Raw genomic sequence first — 20,809 nt, forward strand, 5'->3', positions numbered from 1 at the left:
GGTCAGGAATTCTGTCAGAAAACCAAAAAACACGATCAGAATGTGCCTAACCTTCGTACGTGTTAGTATCCTATAGTTTTAGACGTCAGCTATATGAAGATTCTTGAAACCTCCAAACGTTTCACTGAAGAATTAGACTCAAGTACACGTACAAGGATACCTCCTCTTGGGATTTCTCTACTCTCTATAGCACGATTCCTCACAAAGACCTCCGTTACAGAATTTCATCTAATTTTTTTCGTTGTTTAATAAAACTGGTCACCGCTACATTTACATCAATGGTACCAAAATCTTCATCAGTTTGGCACTTCATATACTTTCCTACTTCTTTAGTGGTTTGTGCATAAAGTCGTTTTCGTGAGTGGGAAGGTCCTTCAGCAACCTGCGGATGGTCATGGGTTTCCCTCGGGCTCTGCCCGGTTTCCTCACACCATGACGCTGGCCGCCGTCGTATAAGTGAAATATTCTTGAGTACGGCGTAAAAAACCAATCAAATAAATAAATAAATAAATTGAAGTCGTTTTGGGAATTAGCGATTTGCGATTATTGACCTGGAACGTACTTTTGATTGATGTCTGGAATACGACAGTCTGTTTCAACGCATCGATTTCAATTTTAGGAATCCGCAAAACTCAGCATTTCGCCCATTTAGCTCAATGTTATTTGTCCCCTAGCGTTTCCATGCGAATAACCCGGATGCTAGAAAAGATAGCATACGGTTACCCTGTGCCGGTGAATAGCCACATTTCTTCTTGTCAGTCAGTGCCCAGGTGACAGAGATTTAAGTCATACTGACATTTATTTTAGCCATACCGTTGAAATATGTGTAAAAGCCACATTTCATCATGCTAGTCAGTGCCCAAGGAATAGCAAGTGAAGTCATATTGGCAGTATTTTTAGCCATACGTGGAATATGTGTAAAAGCCACATTTCGTCATGCTAGTCAGTACTCAAGGGTTAGCAAGTGAAGTCATATTGGCAGTCTTTCAACCATACCGTTGGAACGTGTAAAAGCCACTTTTCATCATGCCAGTCAGTGCCTAGTGGTTAGAGATTTAAGTCATTTTGGCGGTGTGTCAGTCATGCCGTTGGAATATGTGTAAAAGCCACATTTTGAAATGCCAGTCAGTGTCCAGAAGCTCAAGGTTAACGTCAGATTGGCGGGGTTTCAGCAATACCGATGAAATACGTGTAAGGACAACAGAAAAAAATCCACAGCACTTGGATTAAATGTATACGTCTTTCTTTTATTTACACCATAGAAATGCCGGGTTGATACACTCAGCGTTGCTGGCATTATGCCGCGTTTGAAAGTAAAATAGTCAATAAAAATTACAGCATATATAATCAACATGTCTAAAGCTGACAATGAATAAAACTTCTCGTTACTCACAAGAGACAAAGGAACAGAAAAGGAAAGATAAGAAAAACGTAACAAACGAAAGGAAAAATAAAAAATAAACAGAAACAAATGCTACTTATTCAAGACAAACAGATTTATATTACGATACGGCAGCTGTTGTCAAATTCACCCGACTCCAGAGGTCGCTCCGCTGGTTTGCGAGGAGGTTTTAACAACCAGCGTCATGCCCAGCAGTATTTCAATGTAGTAACCATGGTAACGTAAATATCACTGTTTAAACCAGAAGTCACGTGAAGAGCACGAAATAACAATTACATCTGACTGTTGGACAAGTTAAGATCGAAACAACGGACAGACAGAAGGTCGCGGAGGGGCAAGGGATTGGTAAAGACAAAGGACGTGCTAGTTACGCAATACCGCTCGTGCATTGGGGCTATTTCCTTGCAATAGTGTGCATGTGCTAGCTGGCCAATCACCTGGTACGCGTAGACAAAATGGAGCACTTTCAGCTGGCTGTAACATGAACTGGCAATCTTCCAAGCCTAAACTGAAATCCAACTTCAAATTACACAACTCATCCACGATATTACTTGTGCTGATCAGATGAAATCGACTATGTAAAATGTGCATACATCTGACGCCACATTGCGGCTGATGTGCGTACATTAGACGCCACGTAGCGGAAGGAAACGGCCTGGTACTTGAAGAAATTATCCCTCATCTTGTATTATGTAAGGTCTCCGAAGACAAACCATTCTATCTGCTCCGATCATCTGGCCAGCACTAGTGGACAAACATAACTCTCCGAAGCTAAAGCATCGGGCACATCTACATGGAATGGGGCAAATCGCCAAGGGGGAGTGGGGGGGGGGGGGGGGGGGGGCTGCTGTCACCTTGGGAGCCTGAAGTTCAACTGGTACGACACAAGTCCTTCATAACGCGAGGCCTACACATTGAAACAAGGCGGCACATTTTTTTTGCGTCGCATTTTTTGTCTTTTAAACTGCTGAACAATTAACAATACTTACATCATTTTTAGCAAACACTTTTTTCCAAGTGAAAATCTGCACAATAAATCAACTTTCTTCTGACTCGTGCCTTCACTTCTCTCTCTATATATATATTTAACAAAAATAAAAGAAAAAAAAAGAACAAAAACACAAGCTCGTGGTGCAAAATGGGAGGTATAATCGGGAGATAGCGGCCTTGTCAATAAAGAATTATGCAAGTCAAAACCTGACTCAGAAGCACACTTGAATTGTTTTTTTTTATTGGTTCTGAAAAAACAACAAACTTGTTGTCATTTTCAGACGTGTACCTTGCGGACAAACATACAGCACAAGTACGCACCATGAGTAGACTAGAAGTAATACATTTGACTGTCCACAATAGAAGCTACAGTACGTCAAGATTCTACACCATTTTCGTTTCGTGTTTTTAAACTTCTACAAATGTGATCATGTACACTATATAGCGGGTATAAAAATAGAACTCTCCATGGCCCGCTCAAGTCTTAGCTCCAACATGTTCTGATTGGATAAAAATGTTGGGCTGCAGAAGAGCGGGCCGATGAAAAGATGCTGAGTCGAATGACATCACAACCTTCTGTATTAGGTGACCAGTTGAAAAATGTTAATCCAAAAAGACAAAAGAAAAAAGAAAAGAAAAAACATAAATGTATGAAATTATGCCAAAAAATTCAACTGCGTGAACATGAATGCATTTCTGAGCACAAATACACCTCTAGTATCTTTGGGGGAAGGGGGGATTTTTGTAACTATTTTTATCAACCAACAATGTTTAAATATTTGCCAGAGGCCACCATCATGAAAGGCCAACTAGCCTTTTTTTTGCATTATGTACAACATGTAATGACAAACTGTGAGTCCACTAACATTCAACTCTAATCGCTGTCCTCTAATGTCAATGTCACGTGGATTCAAACGTGACTGCCACATGCGCAGTCGCCAATGCGATGCATATTTCAACCAATTGTGCCCAATCAGAGAATGATGCATCTCACCACCCTTTGCATCGAAACGGCATCTGCGAAATACAAATATGACCAGGACATACCGAGAAAAGATTATGCCGGCAGATACACATCCTCTAACGTTCTCCTCTGTAAGGGGAGACAACTTATGACTTCTAACATCCAGCAATAACACCACACGGGATTCATATAACGTGATTGGTCGATTGATTGAAAATTACAAGACCAGCAACCCACATGACCTGAAAATGCGTGTGGTTCCAAAGGACATGTTTTGAAAAAAAAAAAAAGAAGAAATGTTTCAAACATACAGTCCTGTAATGCAATGAAATATGGCAAACTATTGCACATACGACAGATTTCCTAGTACAAAGGCAGCCACGAGACTTAAACATGAAGCTGTATGAATGTGGTGTGACGAGAATTGAAACGCATATAAAGGAGCGACATAAAAATATCGTAAAAATGCAGTCTACATAAATAAAACATTATGTTGGTAGTGGTACTATCCTTCACTTCTATATATACATGCATATAGATCTATCATAATAATAATAATATTAAAGGATTTAACAAATCTATCTGCTGACTCAAAGACATCACATGAATAAGACAAAGATACTGATTGGACAAATGTAACACAGGCTGTGATTGGACAAAACGCACATGTATCAGATCTACTCACAAACCATACACAGAAACACAGGCAGCAATGACCAGTAATAAAAGAACACGTACACAGTAAAACATCCATAATTAAATTAACAGACACAAGACTTTCTTTTTTGTGCAGTGAAAAAAAGACAGGGGCTTAAACTTGATCTCTTAGAGATTAATGTTCGCTGAAATCTTTCGGTCTTTGTAATAAAGTCCAAAGGACAACATATTAATTTGCCAGTTGCCAGGGCAGTCATATTAACACCCATATGTAAATGACTGGCACTGCTCCTTGCACCACTTTCTGTTCTACATTATACTTGACACTAGGCCCTGTATGGTTTTATCTATCCTTGTTACAGGGCCGGGCCAAATGTCATTTACATATGCATCAATGTCATCGTTTGTAGTCTAGAACTGTGTGCACACTAGCTCAATCCACACACATCTGTTCAATCAAATGCCAGGTGACATTGTTCATAAAGAATGCTGGTTCTGGGCCTGGTAATCTCCAGGTCATGCAACGCATGTTCCCGGTCCCGTGGCAACAAGAGAAGTCATACACTGTAGCTTAGTACTTGCTGCCCCATTTCTGAATATCATGAGTGTTGACACAACCAATGCTAGGAAGGCAGGAATTCGTCCCCAAGAGGTTTTCAAGTCCAAAGGGCGAACAACTCTTTATTATGGCACTTATTGCAGCATCTTCTTTGCAGGGTATTTCCATTGGTTGCACACTAACCAATGAATAATGTTGTTACAAGCAGTAGCCCCCCTGAGCCAGGCTTTTCTCGACCAATGGTTGTGAGACAAACACTAACGCCAGAATTCTCTGACTACAGAAACTAAAAATCACACAAATTTTGAGCAATGTACAATTAAAAGTCATGCTAAACATACTGATTTAAAACCTTTGTCGTGGAAAACGTGATCTCGATATCCCGTCCCCTCCCCCCATATAAGAATTCTTCATTTGAAACCATTAATAAAGACTCAGGTATGGGCATATGTGTTCCAAAACATGTTCCCACTGAGTCTCTCCAAGTCCGTAATGCCACGCCAACTTTGCCACACCTCACTAACTTGGCAACTCTTCCTCAAAGTAGCACAGACAGACACGTCCTTTTTCCGGCAAATGCACTGGATGTCTCTGGCTTGGGAGGCCATTTCCGATTGAGGTAAGAGACATTTGCCCCCACCACATACATATATCACAAATAAGAGCCTTCTGGGCGTGGAATCTTTGCCAGTCGATACTGACGGGCTGTTCTTCAGAGTTCACGTTTTAGGATATAGTCTGTCTTACAGGTCAAGTTTTGTTCGGTTTTCATCCAGCTGAATTTTAGCTCCTCTACCAAAATATGACTGACCTGATAGGAGGTAAAATTTAGCAGATGGGTCTCACACAGAAACCAGGGCAGATCCATCAGTTGTAGGCCTACAGCATGTGCTCACTAAAATGTACAATCAGAATTCAGGTTAAATCCAAGTCCAGCCAATAGAAACAGGAAAGACATGCCCGTTCTGCCAATCACAATGGGCTGAGTCCTACTCTTGTCGGTGTCAGATCTTCATTATCTTCCAATCAGATTTATGGACACTTCACTCTTGATCAATCAAAAGAGGCCACACATTCAGCCAATCAGACACAGGGATGGCATATGATCCACTGATAAAAAAAAACTCGGCCAATTGAATGTTAAGACATTTCTGCTTTAAAAGCAACAGACCAAGTCTTCAGCCAATTACATGTCAGCACCAGGGTGACGTGATCTTAAGCGTTCAACAATGACATTCAACAACAACATACTCAGCAGACGGGGACTTTAATTTGGCTCAGTTTCTCGTCCTTTGGGTTATAGCCCATGTTTTTCCGCTGGAGGAACATGTGGATTTCTCGGAAGCTGGGCCTTTCCAACTCTTGCCTGTTCCAGCATTCTCGCATCAGGTCGTAGATCTCCCGCGGGCAGTTCGGCGGCTGGGGTAGGTAGAGTTGCTGATTGTCGTTGCGGTAGTAGTGACCGGCGTTTTCGATCACCTGTTCGTCGGTGAGCGAATCATACGGCTGCTCCTTGGCAAAGGTCAGCACCTCCCAGAGGGTCACCGCAAATGACCACACATCACTTTTCGTTGTGAATTTACCCTAAGACAACAACAAAGACAAGAATATAAACTTATTTAGTTAATTATTACTGTTTGATTTGATGAATATACTCAAAAATATTTCACTAATACGATCGCACGATGGAGCCCAGAAAGTCTCCAACTCCTTTTCTTACACTGGCCTGACGTCGTTTGAGTCTTGACGCTTACAATGTTAATTTCCTACTCAACGAAGGTATAGGCCGATTCTCTTTGTCACTGAACAAGTCTCGCATAAATAAAAGATACCAAACTGAAGACCTGCTTTCTGCACCCACAGCCCTGCCACCATATGTTCCTACTCGATTTAGAGTAGATTTATTATAGCCACGAAGGCTTCCATGGTATTCTCTCCTCAGCAAATGCAGCCATCTTCCCACTGTTCCACTATGAAGCAGGACAAGCGCGCAGCTGCTCAACATTCGGCAGTTGCCGAGGAGCATGTAACGTGGAAGCCTTCATGGCTATAATAAGTCTATTCTAAATTGAGTAGGGACACATGGTCTACACTCCAACGACACTAGGCCAGTATAAGAAAAGGACTTTCAGGGCTAGATGGTAGTCATTTCTACGGGTGGAGGAAACTGGAGTGCAAAGTGTAAACCACTGAGCTTTGGCAAGTTAATGACAAGCTTTCAAAATGTGACTTACAGATATACACACCATACTGGTGAAAGATAAGTACTCGTCAGGGACCACAAGTCTGCACAAATGGTTAAATGAGCGCCAGTGATCGCATATCATCAAGGCGCCACACAGAGAGAATCTACCAATTGCTTGTCCAACACTGGGTTTGAAATGGTACCTTGTGCATCCTGGCGACTGACAGGCAAGTCTACAGCATGGCCTGTTACATGTAGCTAACCTGACAAACAATCCTATTTGTTGCGATTGAAAGCCATGGCCAAATCGGCAAAACCTAACCAGTAGTCTGCAGCCTCACTGGTCAGAGGCAAATCAGCTTAAGCCAATATGCCAGCGTCCGTCACTATTCACAAACGATTGACGTCTTGGGGAATGTTTTTTCTGAAAAGGTTCTAGGGAGAAGGAAGTATAAACTGCATGGGCCATTATCAACATAAAGCCGTAAACAAGTTCAAACAAGGGATCTCAGTTGCCAAGGGCTATCTGTCTGCCAAACAAGTAAACATTAGGTCTTTTGATTTATTTATGTGATCTGAAGTGTTTTTGCCGTATCGGCACTCAGATATTTCACTTATATGACAGCAACCAACATTATGGTGGGAGTAAACCCACAACAAACATTATGGTGGGAGCTAACCCAAAACCAACATTATGGTGGGAGGAAACCCAAAACCAACATTATGGTGGGAGGAAACCCACAACAAACATTATGGTGGGAGGAAACCCACAACCAACATTATGGTGGGAGGAAACCCAAAACCAACATTATGGTGGGAGGAAATCCACAACCATGTGCTGGCTGATGACAGATCTTCCCACATATGACCGGAGAGGAAGCCAGCACGAGCAGGACATAAACTCACAATGATCACATAGATGAAACGCCCCTGGACGTCACTGTGCTGCACTAGCCTGCTAATCACAAGGCCACCCAAGGCCTTGGGTTTTTTTAGGACAATCTGATAAAATGCTGCTTTTGTTCCCTGATGATACTCACCAGTAGTATACTCTCCCAGGCCATCCAGCGGATAGGTAACACGGCCTTTCCTTCTATCCTGTAATAGTCAGCACTGTACAAGCTACGGCTCATCCCAAAATCGGAAATCTTAATGCAGAAGTGATGACCGACAAGACAGTTCCTGGTGGCCAGGTCGCGGTGGACCATGTTCAGGGATTCTAGGAACTTCATTCCGGAGGCGATCTGAGACGAGATGAAGATGAGGCAGCCATAACTGAAACAAAGAGAGGAAACACTTTGGTTACAATTTGTTGCTGGGTGAGGTGGGTGTGGATAAGGGGGTTTGTGGTGGTGGCGTGGAAGAGCTGAATAAAGTAAGTGGAAGAACAATATGTTGGTGGTTGTAGTGGGAGTGGGTGTGGGAGGTTGGCAGGGTCGGGGAGTGGGGCGTTGGAGTGGGGAATGAAATAATAATCATGAAATAATAATCCTAAAACAATCAAGCTCTATTTCAAGAGAGCAAACTATGTTAAAATGGACAAACTGCCAGTGTGAGAAGAAAATCCTGAGTATGGCATTCACTAAAAACAAACAGACTAGTAGTCTAACAAGCCCACCAAAAAGATCAGTAAATATCACACACCTTAAATATTTCGCATTAGTTGCTATAGCAACAGGGCTTTCCGGAACATGGTCTTGAAGGAATTGATGGAGGTCTCCATATTTCATATACTCGACAATCATGCACAAGGGTTCCTCCGTGGTGCACACGCCCATCACCCGCACGATGTTAGGGTCCTTCAACTGGGACATTATCTTTATCTCTTTATGAAAATCGGCTCTGAAATACAAAATTGAGGTGCAGATTGTGAAATATACAAAGTGCTAAGCAAGAGAAAAACGTTTAACAACAGAGCTTATACTGTTTTTTTTTTTTATATAATTTACTATATCCAACTACATTCCCATAAATATTCTACTCAGCTGATGGACTTGCCCCCTTCCCCCACGAAAAAAATCAAAATGAATGTACATTATCTGTTGAGAAACAATGATGAGTTCAACACTTTTTAATCTCCCAAACTATATTAATTTAAATTATACTTAAATTTAAACATTACACAAAAAAGTAAGGTGAGCTTGAGTTTCTGAACATCATGGCCGTCTTGGTGAATAGCAGACATGCTGTGGTTCATACCTTGCCCTATCATCAGCCTCCCGACGTAACATTTTGACGGCAACGAGCATGCTAGAGGATCGGGAGGCCGTCCTGTTGACCACGAAATCGTCCTGTAAGTACTCTGTTATCCGCACTGCTTCACATAAATGCACCTGAGGGGAACAACAACAACGGCTGGTTAATAATGATAAAAAAAAAAAAAAACACTTGAATGAGCACACAAATCCTATTTTAGCCTACCTTGATAAAAAAATGAGTCCATTGTTTTAGTGTTTAAGCTTTTAAATGATGTGCAAAAACTAAATAATCATACTATTTGCCTAAAGCAAAGGTGTTAACGAAGTCATTATTAAAGGTCAGAAAGTTCCACTTGATAAGCACATTCTCTTCTGAAGGTTTTGAGAATCTTAATTTCTTCAAAGTTTTCTACTTTGGCCAGTTTGACTGATTCTCCTCTTGTAGAACACAAGCACATGGCTCACAAACTGTCATTGCAAACAGAAAAATCAACCAATAGACTACTCTTCTACTGTATTTCTCCTTAAGTCTGGGCAGTAAAATGTACTTGCAGAAGCTATAAAGGCCTTAAACTCAGACTGGTGTGATCACAAAGTTTTTCAGATACAAAATTAACGAAACTTCGCAGCGGCCCTGTAAATGAGATAAACCAGTCAGAATCAAGTAAAATGTTTACGACTAAACGAATAAAATTCATGTAAGCCCACCCTGACTTACCTCCCCAAACTGCCCCTCTCCTAGCACCTCGATGAACTTCAAGTTTTCCCGTGGGAACTCCATGACAGAGTAATCCATGCTCAGCAGCAGATCGCTGTTCTGGGAGGCGTACACGTTGTTCCCACTCACTCCCTGCAGATTGGACATGTTCGGACCTGAATGGACATTGATAATGTCTGCTGCAGCGTAGAGGGCGTCGTAGCTGATTGGCTTCTCCAGGGTGTTGGTCATGTTGGGTGTGGTCACTGGTGGTGGTTTAATTGGCCGTGGAGGACGCGAGGGTGGCAGCGCTACAACCAGCGAGGATTTTGTCACATCGGGCACAGCGTAGTCTCGAGACGAGTAAGTGTCTGGAAAACAGTAGAGAGGGCCAGAAAACCATCAATACAAGGGGGTTAACTGTGAATAAAAATACACCACAAACAACTTAAAATCATTTCGATTCGTAGTCTCACAAAGCTAATACTGGGTCATATTTAGACTAAAACCTGTAATTCCAACCTGTGTGAGTATCTACAGATAAGTGAAAGGTAAATTGGCTTCATCATACAGAGGTTTTTCTCAAAAGCCTTAATTTTCAGATGGGCTTTTCTTGCCCCATAAATAATAATAATAATAATAATAATAATAAAAATGTCCATTTAGTAATATGAATTATTTTTTTAAAACATAGCATATATGTAAGCTAGAAATTTCTTATCTTTCTCTTGTCCACATATCGTACATTTCCTTACACTTGAATTGAAATGATGTACGTGCTAAATATATGAACAAAGTAAGATTTCATGAGACTAGGCATCAAAGAGACAATAACGGTGACACTGGACGAAAAAACCCGACACCAATGACATAAAAATTATATTGACATATTTATTATGTGAGTATTAATAAAATATCTTTAAACACTTCAAAGAACACATCTTATCCAAAACATTTAAGCTATGGACACTTGTTAGTATGTGGATTATGTCTTTCAAGCAAGGAACAAAACTTGAATAAGACAGCAAATCATGCAGTTAACTAGTTAAAGATTGGTTATTTAGGACAAAGCTTTTAAATATTATTTTCATTTTCAAACATTTGGTTGTACATTAACCATTCAAATGCTCATTTGTCTTACAAACACTTCAAAACATTACTTTTGTTCATAAACTTATCTTGACAAATTCAAAAACAGTTACATATACATTACTCTTAAAATTCTTTTATCAATTTATCCCTCAAAAATTTAAAACATTTTCTTTAAATCAAATTTTACAAATGAACAGAGGTATCATTTAGATTAACCTTATTACGGAAATTTCAGGCAAAATACTGAACTAAATTCATTTATTTCAAGTAAAGACAACACATATGAATAATCTAGATACACTGTAAAGTCATAAACTCTACTCCTAAAATCTAAGAAACAGAGGGAATTATGAGCATGTCATTCATTTAAAGCAACCATGGTCTTTCACCGCCAGTTTCTTTGCTATCAGATTGTCAAAATTTCGTTAATTCTAACAGATAACACAAAAAACAGCAGTGACAAAGAAGAGATTTTGCTTTCCATGAATTGACTTTATGCAACAGATTTGCTGAAGCAGTAGTACAAGGTTCCAGAATTCAGTCTCGGGACTCTAGTCAAAATTTCAAACACTGATTCCAGTGATGTCTAACTGAAGATTTCAAACTTTAAGAAAGCTCTAAAAATTTGCTTAACACGCAAGTTCTTTTATTAAAAGGTTTCCCTTCAAAAAAATTTTGACCTGAGCCCATCACCGATTTGTGGAATCTGTCATGGAAGAGCTGGTATTTTGTCCCTGTATGGAGACTACGCTTGCGGCATGCATAGATTAGTTTTCTTGGGAGACAAACACCTGAACGCTAAGCAGTTCGAAGTTCTCAACTGAGGGCGAATATAAGACATCTAAGAGCTAGGAGACGTGTTACGACTGCACGAGTAAGATGGGACTTCTATACATGAACTACACAAGTCAAGCATAGGACGAATAGAATATGGATGAATAGAACATGGACGAATAGAATATGGATGAATAGAATATGGATGAATGGTCTGATGAATGGTCTGAGGAATGCTTTGATGAAGTGAGTAGCAAATAATCAAAAAGACGCATGACTGAAGTGCTTATCAAATAACGAGGTGGATGGAGCGATGAATGATCTGATGGAGTGATTATCAAACAAGCCGGTGGATGGGTGGGTGGAAAGATGGATGGATGGGTGGGTGGATGGAACATTACAGACGCACGCTAAACAGCCATTTGCATATCCAGGAAATGTGGGATTACAAGTGCAGCTACGAATCACCACACCAACATCTACTCAGTGCAAGCCTCTACTGCTTAGTGAAACAAATTTCAAAGGTCTTAAAAAGGCAAGAGGACTGAAAATGGTCTACACTGCCTCCTGACCGATTTAAGAATGCCTTTTTCTTTTTCTGAAAACAATTCCACTGAAGCAAAGGACAGAGTACCAAAATTAGGTGTACAAGGTGTAAGATCAGGGTCAAGGGGAGATAACTCTAGCTGACATGCGGCATTCACAGGAAGATTACGAAGGAAGGACAGTGGTGGTCACTCCTACAAAAGATCTCTTCAAATACATAGCCGAAAATTGACGGGACCATTGTCTGAATGTGCTAGCTGTTTAAGATTAGCCGTGATTGGTTAGAGAAGTACATTCTTTAGCAATGGAGGAGAAACCCTAAATCAGTTTGTTCACACATAGCAGAATTTTTGACAACAATATTTTGAAATTCAGCAAATTCATTTGTTCTTCTTTTGTATAAATTTTCAGATGATCATTTATGACTTAATCATTTCTCATATTGGACCTTTCTTACCTCCATTGCAAAAAAGAGCTACTTCATCCCAAGTGTGTTGAAACTGAGCCAATTAAACTAAGAGAATTTGCTGCCGGAAGAGTAGTCTCCACTGAAATCTTGAACGTGGCGTATGTACAAAGCATGACAAAAAAAAAAAAAATGAATAAAATAATTTCGTTGGGATCGAGACAAAGTTTTTTCTTTTTTTTAATATTTTTTCTTTCGCTGAAAAACTTTTTTTTTTCTCGGATTGGTCATTGGTTTGTCGTCGTTGTTTTGATTGGTACCGTACCTGAAGAGTCTGGTGTGGGAGGAAGGTCAGGCAATTGCCGCGACTGAATAGTGCCACTGGGATCTAAGTACGCCCCTTTGTCACTCTTCAGCTCGGCCGCGGTACAAAGTTCACGCTCCATCTCCAATTCCTCCAGTGCAACACTGTTGTACATGTTGCCATTGGAGATTTTACCGTTAGTGCTGGCTCGCAGGTCGTTCAGGTTGATAGTGACGTGGCCATCGACGGGCATGGGCTTGAGCATGCAGGTACGCCTGTTGTTGTTATGCTTCCTGCGCCGGTATCCCATGATGACGATGACCACAATGAGGCAGAGGACAATGACGAGTGCTGCCAGCGCCCCCACAATAATCCCGATGTAACTCTCGTCCAATGACTGAGGCTCCTTTGACTGATGGACGCTTGGAGAGGTCGTCCCTACAGCAGGTCCTGTAAACACAGGTCATTTGCGAAATCAGAAAATAGATGGATACTTTGGAATACAGTACACGAATATAAGACTTTATCTTTATTTGATTAGTGTTTGAATCGTCATACATTCCTTGGTATGACCTGAGCTTTGGAATTTAATTGAAAAATTAGCCAGAAATGCAGAAATTCTAACTGGATGTAAGGCATTCCGCTCCATGTCAAAGCGCACTCTCCTAACCCACATAGAATACTATTGAAATACTGCTCAAAGGGGGATTCGCTCTTACTAGCAGTTCACAAACTCTGCATTTAAGGCACCTTAGATGGTACATCTTTCATCCAATGAAACAGCAGCAATAGTGTGATGGCAGTTAACTGCACTGCACAGTTCTATATTCTGCTGGAACAGGGAAGGTAACAATGGGAACGATTACGGAATATCTAAATATGGCGAGACAGTAAAGGGAGACAACCCCAATGCCCACACAATCCTAACACTTGCCAGAACATTTGTCCCCAGAGGTCCATGCCCTTCACACAGATACCCACCCAGACCAAGGTCAACACGGGGCGGCATGTTGCCCCTCCTGTACACGTCAAACTCCTCCATGTAACTGTGCTTGTTAACCCCCTTCCCATCCTTCCCTGCTTCAGGTTTGGTGGTTGGGGGTGGAATCTCTTCGCTGAAGTTCCCCACTGCGGGTTCTGTCAACCAAGAAAGCACAAGTTGTGATTGCTGATAAAGCATGGTGTTAGTAGTAATAAAGCCAGGTATAAATTCCATGTAATAATTAGTGAAAAAATAGGTGAAATTTTATGTGATTAAGTAAGTAAATCACACAGCACAGGATTTCTCAATAACTAATCATACTTCTACATGAACTAGAGTTTGTACACTAGGGCAATTAATTGGAGAAAGTTGCCTCTACATTTCTGCTCTAGCGTTATATTATCACCAGACAACATTGCTATGTAAATCTTACTCTTCTTGCTCTGTCAACAATGGACAGACATCGCCTATTGTTATGTCATTATAAGTTGTCTCCCTTGCACTACACTCTTCACTGTAGCAGTCACACTAGCCTAGTTGGAAGCACATCACTATATTTCTTGTTCACCATATGTTTGGTGACATCCCTTGTGACACACACATCACAATATTTCTTGTTAACCATGTGTCATGACATCCCTTGTGACACACACATCAATATTTCTATCCACTACGTGAACGTGCCATGGTATTTCTTGTTGCAAAGCTTAGCAGCACATTTCAACTTACAGACTCCTGTATAGGTAGCTAGGCTCTTAAACACACATCGCCGTCACATTTTTGTGTAATCTTTATCATACAGGCCAAGTGTATGATCTTTAAACTCTCCACGCGAGCTTGCTGTGTGTTTCTGACTTTGTACAAATCTCAGGAAAAGATCCGTGTATATGCATGATCATTCGTAGTTTTCTTTTTCTTTCTCTGATTTAATGAGGTGACTAATCCAAATGAGCCTGTGATACTTTGACTTTGGTACCACAAAACTCACTGGAAAGTTACTGACAAACTTTTCTACAAAGATTTTGCTTTTCGGCAAATTTTTATAACCAAAATTTCTAACGTGATCATTTATAATATCATTATCAAGACAAGAAGGCAATATTTAATCAGTTGAGTTACCAGAGATTTTTAGATGAAATCATTTCTGACCGGGCCTTAACATGAAACTACTTACAAAAACTTCCTCTACATGTATGTTAACATATGCTGTCTGTTTATTTATTTACTTCATTAATGTTCTATGCCATACTCAAGAATATCTCATTTATATGACGGCAGTCAGCATTACGGCGGGAGGAAACCGGTCAGAGCCCAGAGGAAACCGAAGACCATCTACAGGTTGCTGGCAGGCCTTCCCACATTCACCCCATATGCTGTCTATGATCATACCCGCAAAGACGAGGGTATTTATTCAGGGAACGTACCTGACTCAAACTTGACTTCGCTAATCATGATCCATTTGGAGTCGAAGAAGAGGACGATTCGTACGTAACGCCCCACGTTGTGATTCAGGCGTATCATCACCTGGCGGGCATATTCCACTACTGTGTCACGGGTGAACGCAAAGCGCACTGGCTCCTTCAAGTAGTAGCTGCCGCCGATACTGAAGTAGATCAGCGCCGTTTTGAACACGCGCACATCCTTCGTGAAGAAGTTGTTGCAGTGCAGAATGACGGCGCTGAAGTTGCGCACCACATCGAACTTGAATGTGATGACAACAGGGTGGCCGTTTTCAGTGGCATTCCTCCAGCCCACCCACTCGTAACCTTTCATCTTTAGCCCCTGAGGGTCGAGCCGGAAGTTTGTGTCGCCCTCCTGACCGTCGGTCAACTGTCCAAGTCCGTCCTTAAGGTAGTCATCTTCCACGACACCGTCATATGTAAAGTCGTACAGAACCACATCACTTCCTCTACGGGCACCTTGCGGCATATTGTAGGAGACAACTCCGTCTGGAAACAAGAACAGCATATTGTAGGAGACAAGAACAGCATATTGTAGGAGACAACTCCGTCTGGAAACAAGAACAGCATATTGTAGGAGACAAGAACAGCATATTGTAGGAGACAACTCCATCTGGAAACAAGAACAGCATATTGTAGGAGACAACTCCATCTGGAAACAAGAACAGCATATTGTAGGAGACAACTCCGTCTGGAAACAAGAACAGCATATTGTAGGAGACAACTCCATCTGGAAACAAGAACAGCATATTGTAGGAGACAAGAACAGCATATTGTAGGAGACAACTCCGTCTGGAAACAAGAACAGCATATTGTAGGAGACAACTCCATCTGGAAACAAGAACAGCATATTGTAGGAGACAAGAACAGCATATTGTAGGAGACAACTCCGTCTGGAAACAAGAACAGCATATTGTAGGAGACAAGAACAGCATATTGTAGGAGACAACTCCATCTGAAAACAAGAACGGCATATTGTAGGAGACAACTCCATCTGGAAACAAGAACGGCATATTGTAGGAGACAACTCCATCTGGAAACAAGGACAGGTATACAATCTTTGCATTAATTGAGCAGTAAATTTCACATCCAAGTGGTGGCATTTAATTAGAATAATAAGTTTAACCTCAGATACAAAATTATGTACAACTCACCCTCCACCCAAACAAAAAAACCAAATTTAACATTATCTTTTAGGTCATATAGACATTTTTACTAGTTCGTGCAGGCTACATGCATTTCATCAAATTACATGTCAAATGAAATGGTTTCCACTCAATTGTTTGAAGAAACACTTTTTGGTTTTACATTACTTATACCATGGGATTGTTCGCTTACATATAAACACACACTATAAATTTGAAGTCTGAAGTGCACACTTAAGTTAAAAAAAAATCTTAATATTATAATTAACCCATTTAACTCATCTCTTGCAATTCCCTTTTACTCTTAGTACTCTTGAAACTATGCCATTGTGGGTGTGCTTCAACACTGGTAGTGAGTGTACCTCAGAGCCTCTACCCTAGAGTCTGTTATCTTCCACCCTGAGGACAGATGGCCCCACGGTGGTGAGAGCCTCATTTAACACTAACACCATCATCTTTCGGTTAGACCAGATGTTTACTGATGTGTCACAAGATGGCAGAAAAAAAGGACATCTAGATGCACAGCTTCCATGTTACGGTTTAGTAAAAACCTTTTTCTATTGCCTCAAGCAAAGATTATCACGGCAGTTGCGGATTGTGGCAGTTTGTGAGGAAGCATAAATTTATATCACTTTCATAGTTTTCACTCAGATTCAGGCAACATGGCAAAAACCCACACAAAAGTGTGCTGCTGACATGAATGATCTCATGACAAAATACCATTTGGTTAACTGGCTCAGGTATCCAAAGACTGCTACAACATGTACCAGCACCAAAATCAATGGTCTTTTTAACAGAATTTCTTTTTGAAAACCCATGTTCTACAGGAACAAGGCGCAACAGGGTTGATGGGAAGGTTTCTTACATTCTGTAAAAATTTTCAAATTGAGCCTCTTACCTTTTTAAATTGCTTTCCTTCTTAAATTTTAAACAATTGTAAAAGCAAAATTTAACATGACCTTCTATACCACATTCCTTACGGTGCACAGTCCGCTTTCTATGATTGGTTGACATCACTGCCAAGACTAGACAAGCTTGACCTCTGGAGCATGTGAGATGGATGTAGCCTTGTGACTACTGGTGTCCTTGCGCGGAACTACACCAATCAGCACTCATCAATACAACTGTTTCAGTTGTCCATTACAATCTTGTTATACACATGCAATTTAGATAAAGAGAATGCATGTGTATCAAGTATAAATAGAAATAAACTTTGAGGCAGTTATTACGTTTTCTGATAACACTTCCTGTCTCATCACTGTGACCCCAGTGACCTTGGCGTTTTTTAAGTACAAGATTTGCTAGTGGCGGCAGTGATGTGCTTAGAAAGGCACAATCACCGAGTACACTTCCTGATTCATTCTATTATGTAAACATTGCAGAACAAGATTCCAATCCTGACACTAGAAGGCAAATGTTATTCATCAGTATTAAAATCAGAAAAAAATGAAATTCCTCGGATATGACTAAAACAAAAGAAGGTTTGTCTTGGTGCCCAAATTTACAGCTAAAGATGTCAAAATTCCATCAGAGTTCACACAATTTTCTTAGATCAGCCAAACAATTTACCCTCAGAATACACAGACAGGTTTCCATAGCTACAGATAACATTTGCAACCCGCTAAATCATTATGATCTCTCCAATCATACATTTCTGACCTCTGATAAACTCTGACCTGCTCCCTAGGAGAATGACATTAACCCCTCCTTAGCAGAAGAGTTCCACATGCCAAGAATCTGTAAACATATCTTCTTGAATTTAATCCAAAATTTCTGGAAAATCTAAACAAATTTTAGGCAGTTATTACATGAATCCAGATTCGTCTTATTTCAGGCCTGTTATCTGCTATTGATGGGGAAACCCTGACATCTTGCACTCTTGTCATGCACGCTCTCGCTCATTTCTACGCTTATTTTCTCAGCTGTCATTTTGACACTGCTAATAACACACGTCCTTCTCACTCCTTTACTTAATGGGGAATATGATCAAGTCACCCTTCTCCTGAATGCATTTAACTTATCCTTCAAACTGGTTGTCATTTTTACTCTGAGTGAATGATTCATTGTAAACCAAACAACTAACCATGTTCCAACAATGACGGACAGCCTCTATTAGTTACATGTACGTGCATGTGACCTAAATGTACATGTACCAAACTTTTTCACATCTACACAAAAAGACAATTTTATTTATTATTGCACAAAAAGAACTGTTTAGAATTTTGTCAAGAACCTATGGCAGAAGTTGTGGGGAAGAAAACTTATAAATTAACCAATCCAAAAAAAAAAAAAAAAAAAAAAACAATAATAAAAAAATTAAAACACTGAAGATATCTGTGGAAAAGAACTTTTCCTAACAACAACAAAGAGGTTGTTAAAAATATTTACGAATTATTTATCCACATGTAGGTATGCTAATTTTACCATTATATCTAATAAATAGTTTAATATTTTATCTTAATAAAAATGCAGCTAACATTTGCTTCTTCCCAGCAGCCTGGTTGATGCCTAGCTAAAGAAAGAAATTAGTTGTTCTTTCTTTGCAGGTCAATAAAATAAAGATAATGCAACAATGATCAAAGGGCAACTTACCGACCCAGCGACACCCGTATATTTCCACTCGCATACAGACAGTTCGTGGGTGACGACTATAAGGTATGAAGCGGATACGTTTAGCGATAATTGGCGGGTAAACCTCTCGAAGTTCTGCCAGGTATGTGTTGTCATTTCCTTGAAAAATCTGAAATATACAACAATTAAGGGATTTGTTAGTTTTTTTTTTGCTCTCTGCCAAAATGAATAAACACATTAGAAACTTTTTATTAATCAATGACTTGATCTCAAATGCTGATGGCGAGGGCTGGATTTGAACTCCCCCCATTTGAGACGACAGCATGAGCTGAGAAAAATGGCTAAAACCCTTAACTGTAACCTTGTGTTTCACCATAAAATCAGACCCTGGGATTGAATGTCTCTCAGCAAACAGAAATGATCAAGCTGAGATTAACAGATAAAAAAAGACTTGAAAACATTCTGCTGGAAAAAGTTACATAGCTTGAAGGCAAATAAAAGTTGTAAAATATTTCCTTTGTTGCTGAAACTTACATTTTCCAAAAAGCATACATTATCCTACCTTTCTAACACACCTCAATCCACCTTTCTCTAAGTTCAATAGTTTTCTCAGAATTCGGCAAAATGAGCAGGATTTTTTGGTCAAACATTGTGTTTTGAGCATGGAAATTGGGAGACTAGACTCAACCCCTTGGACGAGAGGGTGCAGAGTAGGCCTTTAAAATTGCCAGCTTAAGCTAGAAACCACTGAGCTGAACGGCTGTGTTAACTGAACAGCCGTGGATAAGATCAGTGAGTAGAACCTGGATATTGGGCTGTCAGCTCCCCTCACCACTGACCCAAAACACATCAGACCAACATCTTGGAAGTGAATCAAATTTGCCGATTCACTGAGCCATAGCTTGCCAGATTGGAGGGCAGAGGACAGGTTGACAGCTCCCACAGAATTGGAACAGCCCCCATTGCATGCCAAGCTAAACAGCCATGTAACCAGGACAGCCTGGTGCATGGCTGCGCAAATTCTACCAAGTTCTGGCAAGTGAATGTCCAAAGTGGAGTTCTCCACAGACTGGGGCTTTTGATCTTTGACAAAATATATCAACACCTTCCATCAGTGGCCAGTTTGGAAGGAAGCCTTGATGCTCTTTGAAGTACTTATAATTCAGTGAAAATCCACAGATGTGCATGTTTTAGTTAAAGACACAGATGGGAACCAGAACAGTCACTCTCTTCTTTAAGCTTATTTCATTTTTTTTGGTTCCCACCTTTTGTGAAAGGGCCATATTTTTTTTCAACCATGCTCTTCCCCAGTTTATTATATTCTCCCTTCACCCTTTTGCAGGCCCTCATCCTATCCCGCCACCCCACCCCCAGGACAAGAAGTCATATTCTCTTCTCATCTCCGATAGAAGGATATAGATGCCAGAGGCTTCTATAAGGTAATACAAAGCCAGAGGAAGGTAAATCATCAGTCTACACCATCTCATCCTCATCCAGACACAGGGTATGGGGTAGACCATCCCTTGGGGTGGGGGTGGGGTTAGGGGTGGGTGAGGGGTGGGGTGGATTAGTACAAACCTGACTGGATACCAACCCCCATCCCTCATTTTTCCCACAAAACATCCCTGCACAGACACAGGAATGAACAGAAGACCTTACACAGATTAATGGTCCATATTCCCGTGGAACATGGGAAAGTTCCCGTCATTGCAGACCTACATGTACAATCTTGTGTCTGACCTAAGACTGGAAAGCTGCAAGGCAATAGATCAGCTGCTTTCTCAGGGAATAAATGTAGAAATAAAATGCTTGGAGAAGTCATTCACACATCTAACATGTCAATCCAATAACCGTAAGATGGTTTCTTAACGACCCAG

At 40.6% G+C, this 20,809-nt stretch overlaps 1 protein-coding gene across 2 annotated transcripts in view; it reads right to left on the minus strand.

Moving 5' to 3' along the window:
* Positions 1-3,635: 3,635 nt before the first annotated feature.
* Positions 3,636-20,809, minus strand: part of LOC135480140 (discoidin domain-containing receptor 2-like) — a 101,026-nt gene continuing 83,852 nt past the window's right edge. Inside the window, exons 5-13 of one of the 2 annotated variants that reach the window (XM_064759903.1) lie at positions 18,954-19,101; positions 15,181-15,705; positions 13,756-13,911; positions 12,970-13,224; positions 9,674-10,023; positions 8,957-9,090; positions 8,402-8,599; positions 7,798-8,032; positions 3,636-6,156 (exon numbers count right to left, since the gene is read on the minus strand). In XM_064759903.1, coding sequence (XP_064615973.1) covers positions 5,824-6,156; positions 7,798-8,032; positions 8,402-8,599; positions 8,957-9,090; positions 9,674-10,023; positions 12,970-13,224; positions 13,756-13,911; positions 15,181-15,705; positions 18,954-19,101 — 2,334 coding nt within the window. In that variant the 3' untranslated portion in view covers positions 3,636-5,823. Of the gene's footprint in view, positions 6,157-7,797; positions 8,033-8,401; positions 8,600-8,956; positions 9,091-9,673; positions 10,024-12,795; positions 13,225-13,755; positions 13,912-15,180; positions 15,706-18,953; positions 19,102-20,809 lie in introns of both variants that reach the window. The other variant, XM_064759902.1, reaches the window with a different exon arrangement.

The sequence above is a fragment of the Liolophura sinensis genome, chromosome 13 (genome assembly GCF_032854445.1).
Source record: "Liolophura sinensis isolate JHLJ2023 chromosome 13, CUHK_Ljap_v2, whole genome shotgun sequence".
NCBI lineage: Eukaryota > Metazoa > Mollusca > Polyplacophora > Chitonida > Chitonidae > Liolophura > Liolophura sinensis.